The following is an 18,916-nucleotide window of genomic DNA, read 5'->3' on the forward strand; positions in this document are numbered from 1 at the left end:
TCAAACAGCCAGTCACCAAATGTTTATGTTTCCCACGTCAGACATTCCTCTTCCCACATTTTTAATAAAGTACCATGAATAGGCACAACGAACATTACATGAGTTTGATGTGCAGAGTGATTGAATATTGAGTCAATGTGGGACAAAACAGCAGTCTTGATGTTATCATGAGGTATGTAAAGAAAAAGGGTTTCTTTTTTTTTTTCTCATCCAAATTCATGGTTTGAACATTCTTCATAGGTTGGTAGTTCAGTCATCTTCATCAACAGCCTCAAACACATTTTAGTGCCCAACTGTATCTTGAGTGGACTGGACAGGTTACATAGTGCCATAATGCCCTTTAAATTGGCATTCAAGAAACGCATAAAAGCTAGAATGTTAAAAAAGTATGAAAATTACATTTGGACAAAAATAATGTTAGACATTTGATTTGAACAAATATGAAAATTATGGGTTCTTTTGTATTTTGTAAATATTGCACATAAAATTCCAAAATATATCTGTGAAACTGTAAATGTTTAGAAAGTTGGATATTAACAAAATAACTGATGTAAAGTGATTGTAAGGTAACAAAGGGGTCTGATCTTCTGTTCTGCTCCATCTCATTCAGACTGTCAGATTGGAAGTTTTGTTGTGGGAAGTGTTTTTGATTGTTACTTTTTAGTGAAAAAAAATAAAAAATAAAAAACTAATTCAATCTTTAGTTTTTCTTTGTTGTGGCGCAGGGTATAGTTGATGAAAATGTCTATATTTTCACACAAAAAACAGATAATTATGACTGAAAATTACTATTATATCAACTTAATCCAATTTATATTGTATTTTCTGGTGCAAAATACAGTGAAATGTCAAAAAAGCGTTGCAGTCTGGCTGTTTTTACAAACTCCCCCTGACAGCTAGGTTTTTTTATTTGTGTGTGGAAAAGTTCATTTTGGACATGTGGGTACAACAACAAAACAATAAAACAAACAAACAAGCAAACAAACAAACAAACATAACAGAGCAAAAGTAAACACAAAAACAAAAAAGTAACACATAACTAAATAAATAATAAGGTTATTAAAATACATAATAGCAACTATAAATGATCGCGACCTGGTTGCTATGAAACGATCATTCATGGCAGCATCGCCGATTTCCTCAGCTCCAGTCTCAGACGAGCCGTCTCCCGTTTTTTGTCTACCAATATCAAATTGGAAAATGAAAATCAGATGGTTTCCCGTTTTCGGACATCAAAAGGAAAATCGAAGTCACACTTTACAATTATACTTTACTGAATGCAATACACACTGCATGGTGAGAGACGGGCGAGCTTCACTGAGGCCCCGTTGTAGATCAGGAGGAAACGGCCTGAAGCAGCAAGAGGAGAGGAACCAGGAAGGAAAATACTCACACTCTAGATATGTGCAATTTTGGAAGAGGTTTTATTCATAGATAGGAAAATATGGTAGATAATCTTAAAGAATGAATAACATATTTTGCATCCAGTCCTTTCTGATGACACCAGGTGGCGCTCAGCCCCCCTGCCCCTAATGACCAGTTGCCCTTCATCAATGCCTGCAGAAGGTTCGGGAATGTTGCTCTGACTTTTGTTAACAATCCGGCTAACCGTTTCCGAATAAATCCCCCAGAATTGTGGAAAAAATGTCCCATCCAGAGTGAATGGGAGAGGCACTTCGTGGAGATCAAAGATTAAATATATCTTTCACATATTCTTTCCCATACCACTGAAATGTTTTCTTTGACTTTTGACTTCAATCTGACTTGGAAATGTTTTAATTTCTTCCTACAAACTTGACATTTGTGGCGAACAATAAGGAACAGAGCTTGTTTGTACAGGATTGTGATATTTCAGGTTAGTAATTAATCATTTTACTATTTAACAGAAAAAACATTTTCAATACCAAGTTGAATAATTATTTGATTGTACTATTTCTGAAGACTGATCTGATCCCTGATTTGATCAGTATTTCAGCTTTTCACTTTTTCTTTTACTTTGACATTTGAGGAAGTATGATTCTTTTATTTTGAAAATGTCATGCGGAAGTTCCTGCGCGGCCGCGTGAGACTGGAGACCTTTGACAGGTTATTGTTTGTGCTGCTTGCCCTTGTGGGTCTAGATGGTGATATAGGACCACCAGACGGGAGGAGGACGACTGAAGATACAGGACCTGTGAGGTCGGTCAGTCTGTCGGTCTGCTTCTACACGAGTCGGTCTGTCTCTATAGGAGTCTGTCTGTCTGTCTGTCTGTCTCTCTCTATAGGAGTCTGTCTGTCTGTCTGTCGGTCTGTTTCTGCACGAGTCGGTCTGTCTGTCTGTCTCTATAGGGGTCTGCCTGTCTGTCTGTCTGTCTGTCTGTCTGTCTGTCTGTCTGCCTGCCTGCCTGTCTGTCTGTCTGTCTGTCTGTCTGTCTGTCTCTATAGGAGTCTGTCTCATGTTTGACCCACACTCGGGTGACCTGTTGCTTCTCTACCGGTCTCACCCGGGGCTCTGGAGGCTGCACGCGCACCTCCTTCATGTTCTGAGCTCATTGGCTGAAATAAAGTATTTTATTTTGTAGCATAGCACCATTGCATCCTGGAGGACTTGGTTGAAATAAAGTCTTTTATTTTGTAGCGTTACACGGTTGATTAATGTGCCTCCTGGAAGACTTGGCAGAAATCAAATTTTATTTTGTAGCACCATTGCATCATGGAGAACTTGGCTGAAGTAAAGTCTTTTATTTTGTAGCATAGCACCATTGCATCATGGTTGGGAAGCACCATTCCACGTTTTTCCCTTCCGATCCGATCCCGATACTCGAATTTGGATATCTGTTGATACTGACACTATTCTGATAGCAGAGCTCTGTTTGTTTTAATATTATTATTATTATCATTATTGTTGATTCTATATGAGGCTGTAATAAACTCCTCTCTACAGTAAAGTATGAAATGTACTAATGTATACATGTACTCTCTCTAAAGACAACTTGAGGTTAGTATCAGGACAGAAAAGGAAGCAGTACAAAGTATTTTAGTTCCATGTGGACAATGTGGGGGTCTGCATGACGTCATCATCTCATAATAAACTAGTTCTATCTTTAAAAGCTCAGAATGACTTTATTAATCCCTGAGGAAACCCTTGAGCAAGGCAGCAGCAACACAATGTTTCCAGCTCTAACGCAGCTCCAACCATTGGGACTATTTCCAGGGAGTTTAGGGTGGAGTAGGACGCAGCTTCACGGAGGTGTGAATCTCCTGCTGACAGCCTGGAGGAGCTGCTGCTCATTGTTCTGATGTCAGAGCTGTTCTCCTCCCAGAGCTGGAGGCTGAAAACACTGAGGTCTGGCTGCAGAGCGCCGCCCTGCTGGACTACGGCTCTGCTAACATCCACGTTGCTGCGTTGCTTTGAAAACATCCACGTTGCTGCGTTGCTTTGCAAACATCCACGTTGCTGCGTTGCTTTGTAAACATTGATGTGTTGCTTTGCAAACATCCACGTTGCTGCGTTGCTTTGTAAACATTGATGTGTTGCTTTGCAAACATCCACGTTGCTGCGTTGCTTTGTAAACATTGATGTGTTGCTTTGAAAACATCCATTTTGCTGAGTTGCTTTGCAAACATTGAATGTTGCTGTGTTGCTTTGCTAACATTGCACATTGCTATGTTGCTTTGCAAACATCCATGTTGCTGTGTTGCTTTGCAAACATTGCTGTGTTGCTTTGAAAACATCCATTTTGCTGAGTTGCTTTGCAAACATTGAACGTTGCTGTGTTGCTTTGCTAACATTGCTGTGTTGCTTTGAAAACATCCATGTTGCTGCGTTGCTTTGCTAACATCCACGTTGCTGTGTTGCTTTGTGGTGTTTTGAGTGTAAAATCCATCCAATCAGCAACATGTTGCCATGAAAAGTTGGATAGCACAGTGCTACTTCCCTAGCCTGCTCGCTGGCTGCAAACTGTGGACTGGATTTCCTGCCTCATTCCTCCTGGTCTCATTGAGACCCGCCTCCCTTCAGGAAATCCAGTCCACAGTTTGCAGCCAGCGAGCAGAGCAGCAGCAGGGAAACACTGGGGATCATTTCAGCACCATGAAGCAGACCAGGATCATGGATCAGACCAGGATCATGGATCAGGAACCTCTGCAGGTTGGATCGGAAATTTCTGATCAGTAAATTACGTTGATATCGGAACCTGATAACGGTACTGGATCGGATCGGCCCCTTCCCTAAGACTTGGCTGATATAAAGTCTATTATTTTGTAGCATTACATGTTTGTCATCTGACCATCAAACCGTTTTCGTCTAATGGTTCAACGTCACATTGAGCTGCTCTGAGTTCATTCATGATCAAAAGTACCAGGACCAGGTCCAGCCAAGCCACCAGGACCAGCTTCAGCCAAAGCACCAGGACCAGCCAAAGCACCAGTACCAGGTCCAGCCAAAGCACCAAGACCAGTTCCAGCCAAAGCACCAGCACCAGGACCAGGCAAAGCACCAGGACCAGCCAAAGCACCAGGACCAAGACCAGCCAAAACACCAGCACGAAGACCTGCCAAAGCACCAGGACTAGGTCCAGCCAAAGCATCATGGCAAGGACCAGCCAAAGCACTGCAGCAAGGTCCAGCCAAAGCACCATGGCAAGGACCAGCCAAAGCACCAGGACCAGGTCCAGCTAAAGCACTGAAGCAAGGTCGAGCCAAAGGACCAGCCAAAGCACAGGAGAAGGTCCAGCCAAGCACCAGGAGAAGGTCCAGCCAAATCACCAAGACCAGGACCAGCCAAAGCACCAGGACCAGGTCTAGCCAAAGCACCAGGAGAAGGTCCAGCCAAGCACCAGGAGAAGGTCCAGCCAAAGCACCAGGACCAGGACCAGCCAAAGCACCAAGACCAGGACCAGCCAAAGCACCACGGCAAGGACCAGCCAAAGCACCAAGACCAGGACCAGCCAAAGCACCAGGACCAGGTCTAGCCAAACCATGAAAACCGTTCAGCCACACACTGTATGCAACTACTTTGTACTGAAGTACTTGTTGTAGTTCCCTGAGCCACAGTGTACTGCTGAGTGAAGTTCTTTTGGTTGTTTCTACCTTTTTACCTTGAACTTTCTGCTTAATCTTGAGATGTTTGAAACTATGTGGCGGCTCTGAAAATTGAACATCTAATTCCCAGAAATATATCTTATTTTATGATAAGAAGCACAAATGCAAGAAAATATTTTGGTAATATTTTCATGTATTATCCTTTATAAGAAGCAATATAACGTTTAAACAATGCTTAACTTCTGAAACGAATCCTTATATCTATATAATTAAGAATAAAGTACAAATTTAAATCCAGAAAAAAAACCTGCATCAATACATGAAAAAAGAAAAAAACATTTCAGAAAATAAATTTCATAAAAATTGCAATAAGATAATTTGTTATTTAAAAGAACACAGTGTTTACAGGGTAGAAAGGCAATAAGGAAACGATGAATATAAATGTGAGGCGTAAAGTGCATCGAAAATATAGTTTATAAATTCTAAAAGCAACTCTAACCTTGATAAATATGCTGATATGGAGAACTGGTTCCATGGTGGCTGTTCTGATAGAGGAGAGCTTTATCCTCTGTAGTTTTACTCTGGTGGAACATAAAACGCCACTCGACCCAATCACAGTAGAACTGGGGGGCTCTGTGGTAGGACGAGTCCAGGAGCCAAGTTGATCTTCATTAGAGAACAATGTGGTGGGGAACATTATAGTACTGACTGGTTCTGACTGGTACTGGCTTGTCCTAGCTGGACCTGACTGGTCCTGACTGGTTTTGACTGGTTCTTACTGGTCCTGGCTGATCCTGACTGGTTCTTACTGGTCCTGGCTGGTACTGACTGGTACTGGCTGGTCCTGGCTTGTACTGGTTGGTTCTGACTGAACTCTGTGGATGTCTCTCTCTCCAGATCTCCAGATGTCAGGTTCTGGTCCATGGGTCTGAGCCGACTCGATGTTTTCTACAGACGGCTGCTCCTCACTAAACTCTTCATCGGGGGATGGGGGAAGCCTGAAGACCTGAAACGGTAAAATTAGATAACCGATGATTGGAGCTGCACCTCTACAGGTCTGTAGCGTTAGTCTGTCTGACTGTAGGGGAGGGTTAGTCTGTCGATTAGGGTTAGTCTGTGTGTCTGTAGGGCAGGCTTAGTCTGTCTGTAGGGTAGGGTTAGTCTGTCTGACTGTAGGGGAGGGTTAGTCTGTCGATTAGGGTTAGTCTGTGTGTCTGTAGGGCAGGCTTAGTCTGTCTGTAGGTTAGGGTAAGTCTGCCTCAAGCTTCAAGACCAGGTCTAAGCTTCAGGACCAAGTCTAAGCTTCAGGACTAGGTCTCCTTGGATATTAGGGGTGTAACAATACATCCAATCACATCAACACATCGATTCATTTATTAATGATGCAATTACATCATGATGCACAATGACGACATCGACTCACATCTTCATCTTTTAGATATGCCTTTATTTTGAAATTCACGTAGCACATCTGTACGTCGGTGTCACCATTTCCTTCACACTCCCGCCGCTTTCACGCAATGTGTCCAGCGGCGTCATGGCTGGCGCGACCAGCCCAAAAAAGTACGACATACGCTCACCTCTTGAAAATAAATCAGCGGGATGCAAATATTTTGGATTCCGACGGAAAGACGGCTCAACAGACAAAATGCAAACACTGTCAATGCGAGTTAAAATACTCGGGAAACACTACGAATTTGCCGGGCGCCTACAGAAGAAGCACGAAGATATCACATCACAGGCTTGTGAATCAAATCGAAACAACAAACATTTCGACATCGTATTTTATTTTATTTATTTATCCAGGAGAACCACATTTCTTTTTCAAGTGTGTCCTGGAGAGCTGGGGGGGCTGAGGGTCTTGCTCAGACATTTTCACATTTAACCCAAACCCAAATCCCAAACTACAGTTCTAAGGAAGGCCTCCTATTCCAGAAAAATTCTGAAAGCTTCTTCTATTCCACATGCTTTGGAGGGATCAGAAATAAAATCCTCAATGTTCTCCTCTTTGTTTTGCAGAATCTTTGAGTTCCGGAAAATAATTGCTGACAGAGAAAAGTGCAAGTCGTTGGTACCCAAGGACTATCCGGTGTACATCAGCAAGGTAAACTGTTTGCTCTCAAGCTGCTGATGCCACTGGTCTGTTGAGGATGTCTGATGAAGCTTCTGTGTCCAGACCGAGGAGCTCTCTGACTGTCTCGTCCATGATGGCTTCTTCTTCTCTCCGCTGGAGCACCTGGTTCCTGGCATCCTGCCTAGTGAGGCTGTCAAGGCCAGGTAACGTCCCGCTATGGAGTCTTACTGCTGTGGTCACTCTGGTGGAGTCCACTGAACACCATTGTTCTCAGAGGCTGTGGTCACTCTGGTGGAGTCCACTGAACACCATTGTTCTCAGAGGCTGTGGTCACTCTGGAGGAGTCCACTGAACACCATTGTTCTCAGAGGCTGTGGTCACTCTGGAGGAGTCCACTGAACACCATTGTTCTCAGAGGCTGTGGTCACTCTGGAGGAGTCCACTGAACACCATTGTTCTCAGAGGCTGTGGTCACTCTGGAGGAGTCCACTGAACACCATTGTTCTCAGAGGCTGTGGTCACTCTGGAGGACTGTGTATCATTACAGAAACCATCTCTCCATCCCGGAGTGTTTTGACTCGTCTGCCTGTAACATGTGTTTGATACGACTACATAAAGGAATTGACTTATAGCGTTGATGAATTTAGTGTTGCTCTGACCTGAGCAAGTTTATTCCTGATCAGCTGTTGTGGCAGCGTGTCTTTATTATTTATTAGATATTATATTTTAGAAACATTTGTTCCTTTGGACAACTTCCCTGTTAGAACAGCAGCAGCAGCCACTTTCACACATAGTGTAGAGCAGAGGGCGGAGAGCCCCTCTGTAGTGGCTCTGTAGAGTCACTACAGAGGGGCTGTAGAGCTACTACAGAGGGAACGTAGAGCTACTACAGAGGGCCGTAGAGCTACTACAGAGGGGCCGTAGAGCTACTACAGAGGGAACGTAGAGTCACTACAGAGGGAACGTAGAGCTACTACAGAGGGAACGTAGAGTCACTACAGAGGGGCCGTAGAGCTAATACAGAGGGGCCGTAGAGCTACTAGAGAGGGAACGTAGAGTCACTACAGAGGACCGTAGAGCTACTACAGAGGGGCCGTAGAGCTAATACAGAGGGAACGTAGAGTCACTACAGAGGGAACGTAGAGCTACTACAGAGGGGCCGTAGAGCTACTACAGAGGGAACGTAGAGTCACTACAGAGGGGCTGTAGAGCCACTAAAAGGGGCAGGAGTGTCACTATAGCCATTACAGAGGGAAGGCAGAGCCACATGACTGCACAACTGTAGATTGTCACATTATACCACTTTTACAGAAACTACAAAGTACCGTGATGTAATTCAAACATGGGTAAAGGCAGTGCTGAAGCTATAGTAACTGTATTAGTAGTATATGTCGCTGCATGTGAACAATTTCAGGAAATGTGTAATCCAGTGGAAAATATAATTTGAAAGAAACCAAAACCTTTTCTCTGATAAGAAAAGGATCTTACCTTTATTACGCTGCTTTCTGCTTCAAGTTGTCTGTCACAGAATATTAAACATGGTTCTTGTCAAACAAACAATAACTGCAGAATTGAGACTTTATATTAATGCAGCTCAATGTGGAGGTTCTAATATATTTGTGTAGTGTGCCACAGCTGTCTATTCTATTCTATTCTATTCTATATTTGCGTCGTGTCTCATAGCTGTGTGTTTCCAGGTTCCAGTTCATAGTCCCTAAGAAGTGGCAGAAGAACAAACCAGTATGCATCCACCTGGCAGGGACTGGAGATCATGTAAGGCTCCTAACTTTTCTCATCAGGCTATGATTCTGTATGTGAGGCATCTCTTCCACTTCCTGTGATGCGTCTTTTTGGTTTCTGCTGCACTGCAGCCAATCACACTTCACTAAGAATTACTGCAGCTTAGTGAAACACTGTTGAAATCAAAACAGAAGCTGTGCTTACTTTTTGACTGTGCCACAGACAAAATATCAGATCATTGCAATAATTGTACACTTATTTTCTGTATTTGTGATCCTCCTGCAGCATTTCTGGCGCCGGCGGACCCTCATGGCCAGACCCATGATCAAAGAAGCAGGGATGGCCTCTTTACTTCTGGAGAATCCTTATTATATCCTCCCATCATTTTACAATCTGCTCCTTTGGTCAATATCGCCCTTTGAAATAATGCTGGTGGTCCCTTTACAATAAGCTATGATTATTTAATATTTCACAGACTTGGAGAAATTCGCTGATAGATGTGTGATGGTCTTTTCTGATGACTTAAATATTAAGACAGCTGTGTTCAACTCCACGAGACTCCTACATTAAGATGTGATATTCAGATTATGTCTGAAAGTGCAGATGCCAACCAGTTAGCATCGTTGACATGTATTAAGTCTTGGTGAAGACACGAATGAGATTTTAACACTACATCAGGACAGAAGTTGTTTGTTTTGTTTTTTGTATGTCCTGCACACTTTGTGGGAACTTCATATTCCTTAGCTGAGAACCACATGGCTATCGGAAGCCCAAAGACCAGCTGTAAGTCCTCCACTCAAACCCTGCCGGTTCACAATCATTCTGATGGTTAAAGGAGCGAAACTGCATCAAACTAAGCTTTTTCATTACAGTGATAGGAAGCATTAATCCACTGAAGCAGCTCTTTAATTAGTCATTTAGCAGTTACAACTGAACAACAGCTTATACTTTTGTTTTTACTTAAAAAAAAAACCTGTAAATTCAATAACCTTTTATGTGCTGACATTGATGTTTTTCATGACAGTAATACGTGTGTGGGGTCATGTCCTCCTTCTACACTTTATTTGTGCCATGCTTATACAGTACATCTATGATGCATAAGCATGATGACAACCTGCCAGTTCCGAAAAAGATGGGATGGTGGTAAAATTTCTAGAAGAATTCAGTAAATCACTTTAATCAGACTTTGGTGCCTCATTTATAAAATAGGTAAAACATTTAAACCCACACATGCAAAATAAGAGATTCATCCTTCTCTGCTGCAGATTCATTCAAAATGCATTTGTCCTGTAGCTCCAAAATACACATTTCACCTCCTTTTGATTCCTTCAGCTAAAGAGAAGGATAATTCCAACTTTCACATACATAACCTGTGTGAGTAATGGTGGTAATGGATCTTTGGATTTGGCCTGGATTCAGTCCTCATGAAGCCAAACTGGATTATTTGTGAATATTTAGGCGCTCCTGTCTGAAGAACGTGTCAGACCTGTTTGTGATGGGCGGGGCTTTGATACTGGAGTCCACAGTGCTTCTCCACTGGTTGGACAGAGAAGGATATGGACCTCTGGGAATGACTGGCATCTCCATGGGAGGATATGTAAGTCTTTATTTTTGGTAGATCTTCTTGGATCTGACCCAGCTACAGGTGGGCAGATTGATTGATTCTTACATTACAGTCATTGGATGACAAGAGTCACCAACAAAGAAAAGCTGTGTTACAGGACAAATTTGACAAGTTTAATAAAAAAGACTTTAAAATGGCAGAAGGTTTACTGCCAAGAATTGATATAACAAAGAAATAAACTGTAGTTTCTGCAGGTGGTTTTTGTTTCAGTAAAATCTTTTGCTTCTTTTGCAGATGGCGTCCCTGGCAGTGACCAACTGGCCAAAGCCCATCCCTCTTGTCCCCTGTTTGTCCTGGTCAACGGCCTCCAGTGTCTTCACCATGGTGAGCTCCTCTTTTGGACTAACCTGCTGTGACAGGCACTGTGCAAATGGAACTGGAGAATGATTCCGTCTACAAACCACAAGAGTGATTCATGGAACCGGACGTATATTTTCTCCAGATTTCGATTCTAAGTCCCTGGAATCGAACCAGAGTCCTGTTAGTGTGAGGCAATAGTGCGTAACACTGCAGCGGCCCTATGACACTGTGTGTGTGTCTGTGTCTGTGTCTGTGTGTGTGTCTGTGTCTGTGTCTGTGTCTGTGTCTGTGTCTGTGTCTGTGTCTGTGTCTGTGTCTGTGTCTGTGTCTGTGTGTAGGGTGTCCTGAGTAAAGCAGTGAACTGGACGGAGCTGGAGAAACAGTACGCCATCAATTCAGTATATGAAGAGGAGATCATCAATCTCTTAGAGTACTGTGGGGTAAGTCATAGTACTGTGGGGGTAATTAAGAGTACTGTGAGGTAGATAGCATCCAGACTTGGCCCCCCGAGATGACATAATGTCATGTCCATTGTTTTCAGGTCAGATCATGTCCATTGTTTTCAGGTCAGCAGACACATGAACTGAAAGGCTCACTGTGATTGTCTGAGGAGAAACACTGAGGGACTCTTCATTCAAACAATCCCCCTTTCTGACGGGTTTCTGTTAGTAGCCTGGTCATACTGGTGGGGGCCGGGACAACGATAGTCCTCCAGGAAGCCCAGTCGTCCCCCAATAGTCCTCCATGAAGCCCAGTCCTTCCCGAATAGTCCTCCAGGAAGCCCAGTCGTTCCCGAATAGTCCTCCATGAAGCCCAGTCGTTCCCGAATAGTCCTCCAGGAAGCCCAGTCGTTCCCGAATAGTCCTCCATGAAGCCCAGTCGTCCCCCAATTGTCTTCCAGGAAGCCCAGTCGTCCCCGAATAGTCCTTCATGAAGCCCAGTCGTCCCCGAATAGTCCTCCAGGAAGCCCACTCATCTCCCAGGACACCAATAGTCTTCCAGGAAGCCCAGTTGTCCCCCTATAGTCCTCTGTCAGCAGCAGGCCACTGAGAGGCTGAGGGTTCCTGCTCTATTAATCCCAGGTGATATTTTCCAGGCAGAAAATGAAGCGTATGAGTCAGAAAAAGGGTCGGTAAAATTAAAGCTTTGAGAAAAACAGAATTGTGCCCATTTACAACTTGGCAATAGCTCCCTGACACACATTTTACACCGTTTGGCTCAGCCAGAAGTGTGTGTAAGTTGTGTGTTTTCACACACATCAACCATGACATCATAAAGTTCAGGTGAAGTCGGCTGCAGCAGGTAGAAGAGATTCTCGCTCCGGTAAGAAAAGAGTGAAGGTGTTAGGACTGAACAGACTGGAGTAGAACCTCAGTGATTCCTGCTGATTATGCTGTCTTTGACACACATCTCCCTGGACATGATGGTGGACCAGGGTGGAGCTCTTCTTCAACACAGAGCAGAGATTTGAACTACCAACTGAAGTCCAGCTGTTTCTTCCTCCTGCACATCAGCTGGTCTCCTCACTTCATTGAGGAACAACAGATTAACGTTAACGACCAGAGAACAATCAGAGTGGCTATTGCCCCCAAAGCTACAACACCTGACCTCATCTCTGTCTCTGTCCCTGTCCCTGTCCCTGTCTCAGGCTGATTCCTTCAAGATGGGTCCAGACATTGTGAAGACAGTGGAGTCACCGGAGCTGCTGGGCCTGTCAGAAACTCTTAGAGTGTCAGTGGAGTCTTCCTCCAGAGGATCAGTCCTCCGCCCTGAGGGATCAGTCTTCCGCCCTGAGGGAACAGTCCTCCGCCCTGAGGGAACAGTCTTCCACCCTTCATCCAGGTTCAGTCTTTCAATCACACACATCCTCATGACTAGGAATTTTCACGATTGCTTTTACATTTTTGATTCTGCTTAACGATTTCATTATTTATCGAGTCTCATTTCTCATTTTGAGAGAGTTCGACCTGTTTGTTCTCATTTTGAGAACAAACAGGTCGATTAGCCTCCAATGGAACTGTACAATTCTGCAACCATTGACTATGAAGAATTAGCCCTGACTGGGCTGGTTATTGACGTCATTGGCACAACGTGACGTTAATGACCAGTGATGCGCTAATTAGTAACTCCCATATGACCAGGAATAATCCAATGCATTACTATTTAGTCAGAACCTACAAACATCATCGTTAAACCTTAACATCAATAACACAGCTGCCGAAATGTTACACTATTTTCGTAATTTCCCTCAGTAAAAAGATGTATTGGCAGGAAGCCCCTCCTTTTTTCAATCAATCAATCAATCAATCAAAGACTATTTGTCCCCAGCAGCCGATTAAAAGGTAGCACAGACCAGGTAGTGCATATAATTAAATAGATAAATAGTGCAACAACAGACTACAACTACATCACCGGGTACATAAATACCAGTAATAGTAAAAATGGGACAATAAAAGTGAGTCAAATATAGATACAATAAAAAGTAAAGGTTAAAATATGTATCAGCAGGAGGCCAGGCAGGGATCAGAACTGAGTTTTGGAAAAACTCGTTGGCATTTTAATGTTGAGACTGTGGGGGGTGTTGTCGGCAGCTGCTGAAAGTAACTAAAAAAGTTACTTGTAATCTAACTTAGTTACTTTAAAAAAGAAGTAATCAGTAAAGTTTAGACTTTTTAATGAGTAGCTAGTAATCGGTAATCATAATACTTTTTCAAGGTAACTGTGGCAACACTTCATCCCTAGTGGAATCGAACATGGAATCGATTGCAAAATTAGCAAACGATTCAATGAAATCAAATCACTGGGAACCGGTTCTCAAGAAGAACCGGTTTTTGGTTCCGTCCCTATATATGGCATTGGAATGCAGCTTAGAAAACTTTGAGAGCTTTTATAATCATCTTTTCAGCTCGACAGGTACAGAAAACAAATCTTATAGTCCAGATACAATATTTCACCATTTTCTTCTTATTTCAAACCTTTTTCAGTTTTCTGACTTGTGTGTCCAACATGTTTGGTCACACTGAACTTTCTGTGTGTACAGGAAGCCGGTCGTCCCGGATCCAGCGCAGAGTGACGGGGCGGCTAAATGCTGCCGGCCATCGTTACACCGAGAGTCCATCAGCTTCATGAAGGGAGTGATGGACGAATGTACACACATGGCCAACTTCTCTGGTGAGTCATGAAAACACATCAGGGAAAGAAACAAGATGAAGCACAGCAGCTTCTCCACTCAACACACACAGATCATCATTGTCATGTTTCCTGATGAGTGGATAAGGATGATGTCTCCGTCCTCCACAGTGCCTGTAGACACCAGTCTGATCATTGTGGTCCAGGCCAGAGAAGATGCCTACGTTCCTCGAACAGGAGTCCTCAGTCTGCCGGAGATCTGGCCTGGATGTGAAGTTCGATATCTCAACGGAGGACATATCAGTGCATATCTGTTTAAACAGAACGTCTTCAGGTAACAGACGGCAGAAACATGGGGCTTCATGGAGGAATGAGGTGGAGGAAACATAGCAACACAGGACGTTATACCAGGTGGAGGAGTCATAGCAACATGGGACATTATACCAGGTGGATAAGTCATAGCAACACAGGACGTTATACCAGGTGGAGGAGTCATAGCAACATGGGACATTATACCAGGTGGAGGAGTCATAGCAACATGGGACATTATACCAGGTGGAGGAATCATAGCAACAGGACTTTGTACCAGGTGGAGGAGTCATAGCAACACAGGACGTTATACCAGGTGGATAAGTCATAGCAACACAGGACGTTATACCAGGTGGATAAGTCATAGCAACACAGGACGTTATACCAGGTGGAGGAGTCATAGCAACATGGGACATTATACCAGGTGGATAAGTCATAGCAACACAGGACGTTATACCAGGTGGAGGAGTCATAGCAACACAGGACGTTATACCAGGTGGAGGAGTCATAGCAACATGGGACATTATACCAGGTGGAGGAATCATAGCAACAGGACTTTGTACCAGGTGGAGGAGTCATAGCAACACAGGACATTATACCAGGTGGATAAGTCATAGCAACACAGGACGTTATACCAGGTGGAGGAGTCATAGCAACATGGGACATTATACCAGGTGGATAAGTCATAGCAACACAGGACGTTATACCAGGTGGAGGAGTCATAGCAACATGGGACATTATACCAGGTGGAGGAATCATAGCAACATGGGACATTATACCAGGTGGATAAGTCATAGCAACACAGGACGTTATACCAGGTGGAGGAGTCATAGCAACACAGGACATTATACCAGGTGGAGGAGTCATAGCAACATGGGACATTATACCTGGTGGATAAGTCATAGCAACACAGGACGTTATACCAGGTGGAGGAGTCAGCAACATGGGACATTATACCAGGTGGATAAGTCATAGCAACACAGGACGTTATACCAGGTGGAGGAGTCATAGCAACATGGGACATTATACCAGGTGGATAAGTCATAGCAACACAGGACGTTATACCAGGTGGAGGAGTCATAGCAACACAGGACGTTATACCAGGTGGAGGAGTCATAGCAACATGGGACATTATACCAGGTGGAGGAATCATAGCAACAGGACTTTGTACCAGGTGGAGGAGTCATAGCAACACAGGACATTATACCAGGTGGATAAGTCATAGCAACACAGGACGTTATACCAGGTGGATAAGTCATAGCAACACAGGACGTTCTACCAGGTGGAGGAGTCATAGCAACACAGGACGTTATACCAGGTGGAGGAGTCATAGCAACATGGGACATTATACCAGGTGGAGGAATCATAGCAACAGGACGTTATACCAGGTGGAGGAGTCATAGCAACATGGGACATTATACCAGGTGGAGGAGTCATAGCAGCAGGACTTTATACCAGGTGGAGGAGTCATAGCAACAGGACTTTATACCAGGTGGAGGAATCACAGCAAGACAGGACTTTATACCAGGTGGAGGAATCATAGCAACACAGGACTTTATAACAGGTGGAGGAGTCATAGCAACAAGACTATATACCAGGTGGAGGAATCACAGCAAGACAGGACTTTATACCAGGTGGAGGAATCATAGCAACACAGGACTTTATACCAGGTGGAGGAGTCATAGCAACTGGACTTTATACCAGGTGGAGGAGTCATAGCAACACAGGACTTTATACCAGGTGGAGGAGTCATAGCAACACAAGACTTTATACCAGGTGGAGGAGTCATAGCAACACAAGACTTTATACCAGGTGGAGGAGTCATAGCAACACAGGACTTTATACCAGGTGGAGGAGTCATAGCAACACAGGACTTTATACCAGGTGGAGGAGTCATAGCAACACAAGACTTTATACCAGGTGGAGGAGTCATAGCAACACAGGACTTTATACCAGGTGGAGGAGTCATAGCAACACAGGACTTTATACCAGGTGGAGGAGTCATAGCAACACAAGACTTTATACCAAGTGGAGGAGTCATAGCAACACAGGACTTTATACCAGGTGGAGGAATCATAGCAACACAGGACTTTATACCAGGTGGATTAATCATAGCAACACAGGACTTTATACCAGGTGGTGGAGTCATAGCAACACAGGACTTTATACCAGGTGGAGGAATCATAGCAATACAGGACTTTATTCCAGGTGGAGGAATCATAGCAATACAGGACTTTATACCAGGTGGAGGAATCATAGCAATACAGGACTTTATTCCAGGTGGAGGAATCATAGCAACAGGACTTTATTCCAGGTGGAGGAGTCATAGCAACACAGGACTTTATACCAGGTGGAGGAATCATAGCAATACAGGACTTTATTCCAGGTGGAGGAATCATAGCAACAGGACTTTATTCCAGGTGGAGGAGTCATAGCAACACAGGACTTTATACCAGGTGGAGGAGTCATAGCAACACAGGACTTTATTCCAGGTGGAGAAATCATAGCAACACAAGACTTTATACCAGGTGGAGGAGTCATAGCAACCGGACTTTATTCCAGCTGGAGAAATCATAGCAACACAGGACTTTATACCAGGTGGAGGAGCCATAGCAACACAGGACTTTATTCCAGGTGGAGAAATCATAGCAACACAAGACTTTATACCAGGTGGAGGAGTCATAGCAACCGGACTTTATACCAGGTGGAGGAGTCATAGCAACACAAGACTTTATACAAGGTGGATTAATCATAGCAAAACGACTTTATACCAGGTGGAGGAGTCATAGCAACACAGGACTTTATTCCAGGTGGAGAAATCATAGCAAAACGACTTTATACCAGGTGGAGGAGTCATAGCAAAACGACTTTATACCAGGTGGAGGAGTCATAGCAACACAGGACTTTAAACCAGGTGGAGGAGTCATAGCAACCGGACATTATACCAGGTGGAGGAGTCATAGCAACACAGGACTTTAAACCAGGTGGAGGAGTCATAGCAACACAGGACTTTAAACCAGGTGGAGTCATTTCTTTAGCACAACTTTTCCTCTCAGCAGCTTAAAAGTGCACTGTTGGCTACACACACACACACACACACACACACACACACACACACACACACACACACACACACACACACACACACACACACACACACACACACACACACACACACACACACACACACACACACACACAGATTGTAATTGTTGGGAATCAGTGGATTGTTCTATTGTGTTATCAGTTCAGAATACTTGTTATATCTAATGCATTTGTTTTATTTCTTCACAGACGGGCCATTTACGATGCCTTTAACAGATTCTGTGAGAAGTATCCAAGCCTGCAGTAGCCATGGGAGTCTGTCCTCTCCCTGAAAACACTGCAGTGTGTGAAGTTGTATGCTAATATCTCTTCCTTGTGACGTAGAGAAGGTCACTGAAGCACATTGTACGAACTTTTCCGAATTCCTCTTTTAAGTAAGATGAGTTATACCCAAAGTGGAGGTGAATAAAAGTGTTTCCCACCAGTTCTACAGTCAAAACACAACAGATGCTCACTGATCAACTGGTTGGAAAACAGCATCACGCCTTCTCTTTATATTGGCTTGAAATCCTGATGCTTCATAAAAGGAAGCTGCACATAGAAAGAAACAGACCACACATATATCCGAAGGTTTAAGCAGGGCTTACTGAGTATTACATCTTTAGGTGATCCAGTATATTAACATGCATTTTATTATGAAGGAAAACTGGCAAGGTAATTATATCCATGGTCACGTGATTGATACAGGATTTTTACTTGCACTTTTTTTGGTTTCCGCCACATCATCAGAGAAAAAACTGATTCTTCCGCTGCCAAGTCTTGTTTCACAGTTTCATTGTTTAATCCGTGACACAGTGGACACTGGTTTTCTGCGAACATTTCACTGAAATCTGCTGCATATTGATGCAAATGGCCTTAAGGAGAGTGTTGAATAAAACTTTAACAAAACTAGTTTTGGTTTGACTTTTCATTACCACACACGGTTGTTTATATAGAAACACTGTGTTTATGAAATGGTGGGGGGGGGGGGGGGGGTGATCACCTTGAATGTGTGGACCAGAATATAAATTGGTGAACCGGGAGCCAGTGGTGGGTGGAGGGGGTTCCAGTGATGACCTTGTCAGCTGAGTTTTGGATGATTTGGAGTTTATGGAGGGTTTTGTGAGGAAGGCCACAGGAAAGGGAGATGCATTAGTCCAGATGTGAGATGACGAGGGAGCCACAGTAGGAGGTTGGGTGTAGGTGAGGGGGCATAGCAACCCAGTCTCGGCAGTTCGTCAAATGGTCAGGATATTTAATCTATTAGTTCGTGTTCAGGTACACGTATTGCCCCTTTTTTTTTTGTGTGTTGCAAATTACAAATTTCAAACAAATACATTTCAATTTCAAATGGACTTATCTTTAGTGTCTGGGTCGAGCTTTTTTCCCAATTGGACAGTCAGGCGTGAAGTAATGTTACTGTATGGCCCATCCAAACTGACTATAAAGTTCCCAAAAAGATGTGTGCACCCACATTGGCGAGCATTAACATTTTGTGAACACCTGCTCTTAGCAGGTACCGTATCTCTCTCTATATTTATATATGTACAGTATAACCTCTGATGTAGTAACACCCTAAAATCCAAGGCTAAGTGTCCCCTGAAGACAGGTGTTCTCTCTTCAGAGGGACAGGT

At 43.6% G+C, this 18,916-nt stretch overlaps 1 protein-coding gene across 2 annotated transcripts; it reads left to right on the forward strand.

Annotated features, from left to right (window-relative positions):
• The first annotated feature begins 2,043 nt into the window (after nucleotides 1-2,043).
• abhd18 (abhydrolase domain containing 18) lies at nucleotides 2,044-18,194 on the forward strand. 2 transcript variants are annotated; one of them, XM_080465750.1, is made up of 14 exons: nucleotides 2,044-2,178; nucleotides 5,920-6,036; nucleotides 7,042-7,126; nucleotides 7,199-7,299; nucleotides 8,794-8,869; nucleotides 9,122-9,206; nucleotides 9,592-9,619; nucleotides 10,295-10,433; nucleotides 10,695-10,784; nucleotides 11,099-11,200; nucleotides 12,409-12,602; nucleotides 13,801-13,931; nucleotides 14,061-14,223; nucleotides 17,493-18,194. In XM_080465750.1, exons 2-14 carry the CDS (start codon nucleotides 5,945-5,947, stop codon nucleotides 17,548-17,550), a joined length of 1,344 nt encoding a protein of 447 aa, XP_080321876.1. In that variant the 5' UTR covers nucleotides 2,044-2,178; nucleotides 5,920-5,944; the 3' UTR covers nucleotides 17,551-18,194. The 2 variants fall into 2 exon arrangements, with proteins under 2 accessions (XP_080321876.1, XP_080321877.1); XM_080465751.1 differs by lacking the exon at nucleotides 11,099-11,200.
• The last annotated feature ends 722 nt before the right edge of the window (nucleotides 18,195-18,916 follow it).

This window comes from Lipophrys pholis, assembly GCF_963383615.2.
Source record: "Lipophrys pholis genome assembly, chromosome: 6".
Classification (NCBI taxonomy): Eukaryota; Metazoa; Chordata; class Actinopteri; order Blenniiformes; family Blenniidae; genus Lipophrys; species Lipophrys pholis.

Bases quoted from the DNA above. Each gene is read 5' to 3' on its own strand.
- abhd18 (XM_080465750.1), top strand. From the start codon at position 5,945: ATGGGTCTGAGCCGACTCGATGTTTTCTACAGACGGCTGCTCCTCACT. The intron at 6,037-7,041 runs GTAAAATTAGAT...TTTGTTTTGCAG, and splicing joins AAGCCTGAAGACCTGAAACG to AATCTTTGAGTTCCGGAAAA. The intron at 10,434-10,694 runs GTAAGTCTTTAT...CTTCTTTTGCAG, and splicing joins GCATCTCCATGGGAGGATAT to ATGGCGTCCCTGGCAGTGAC.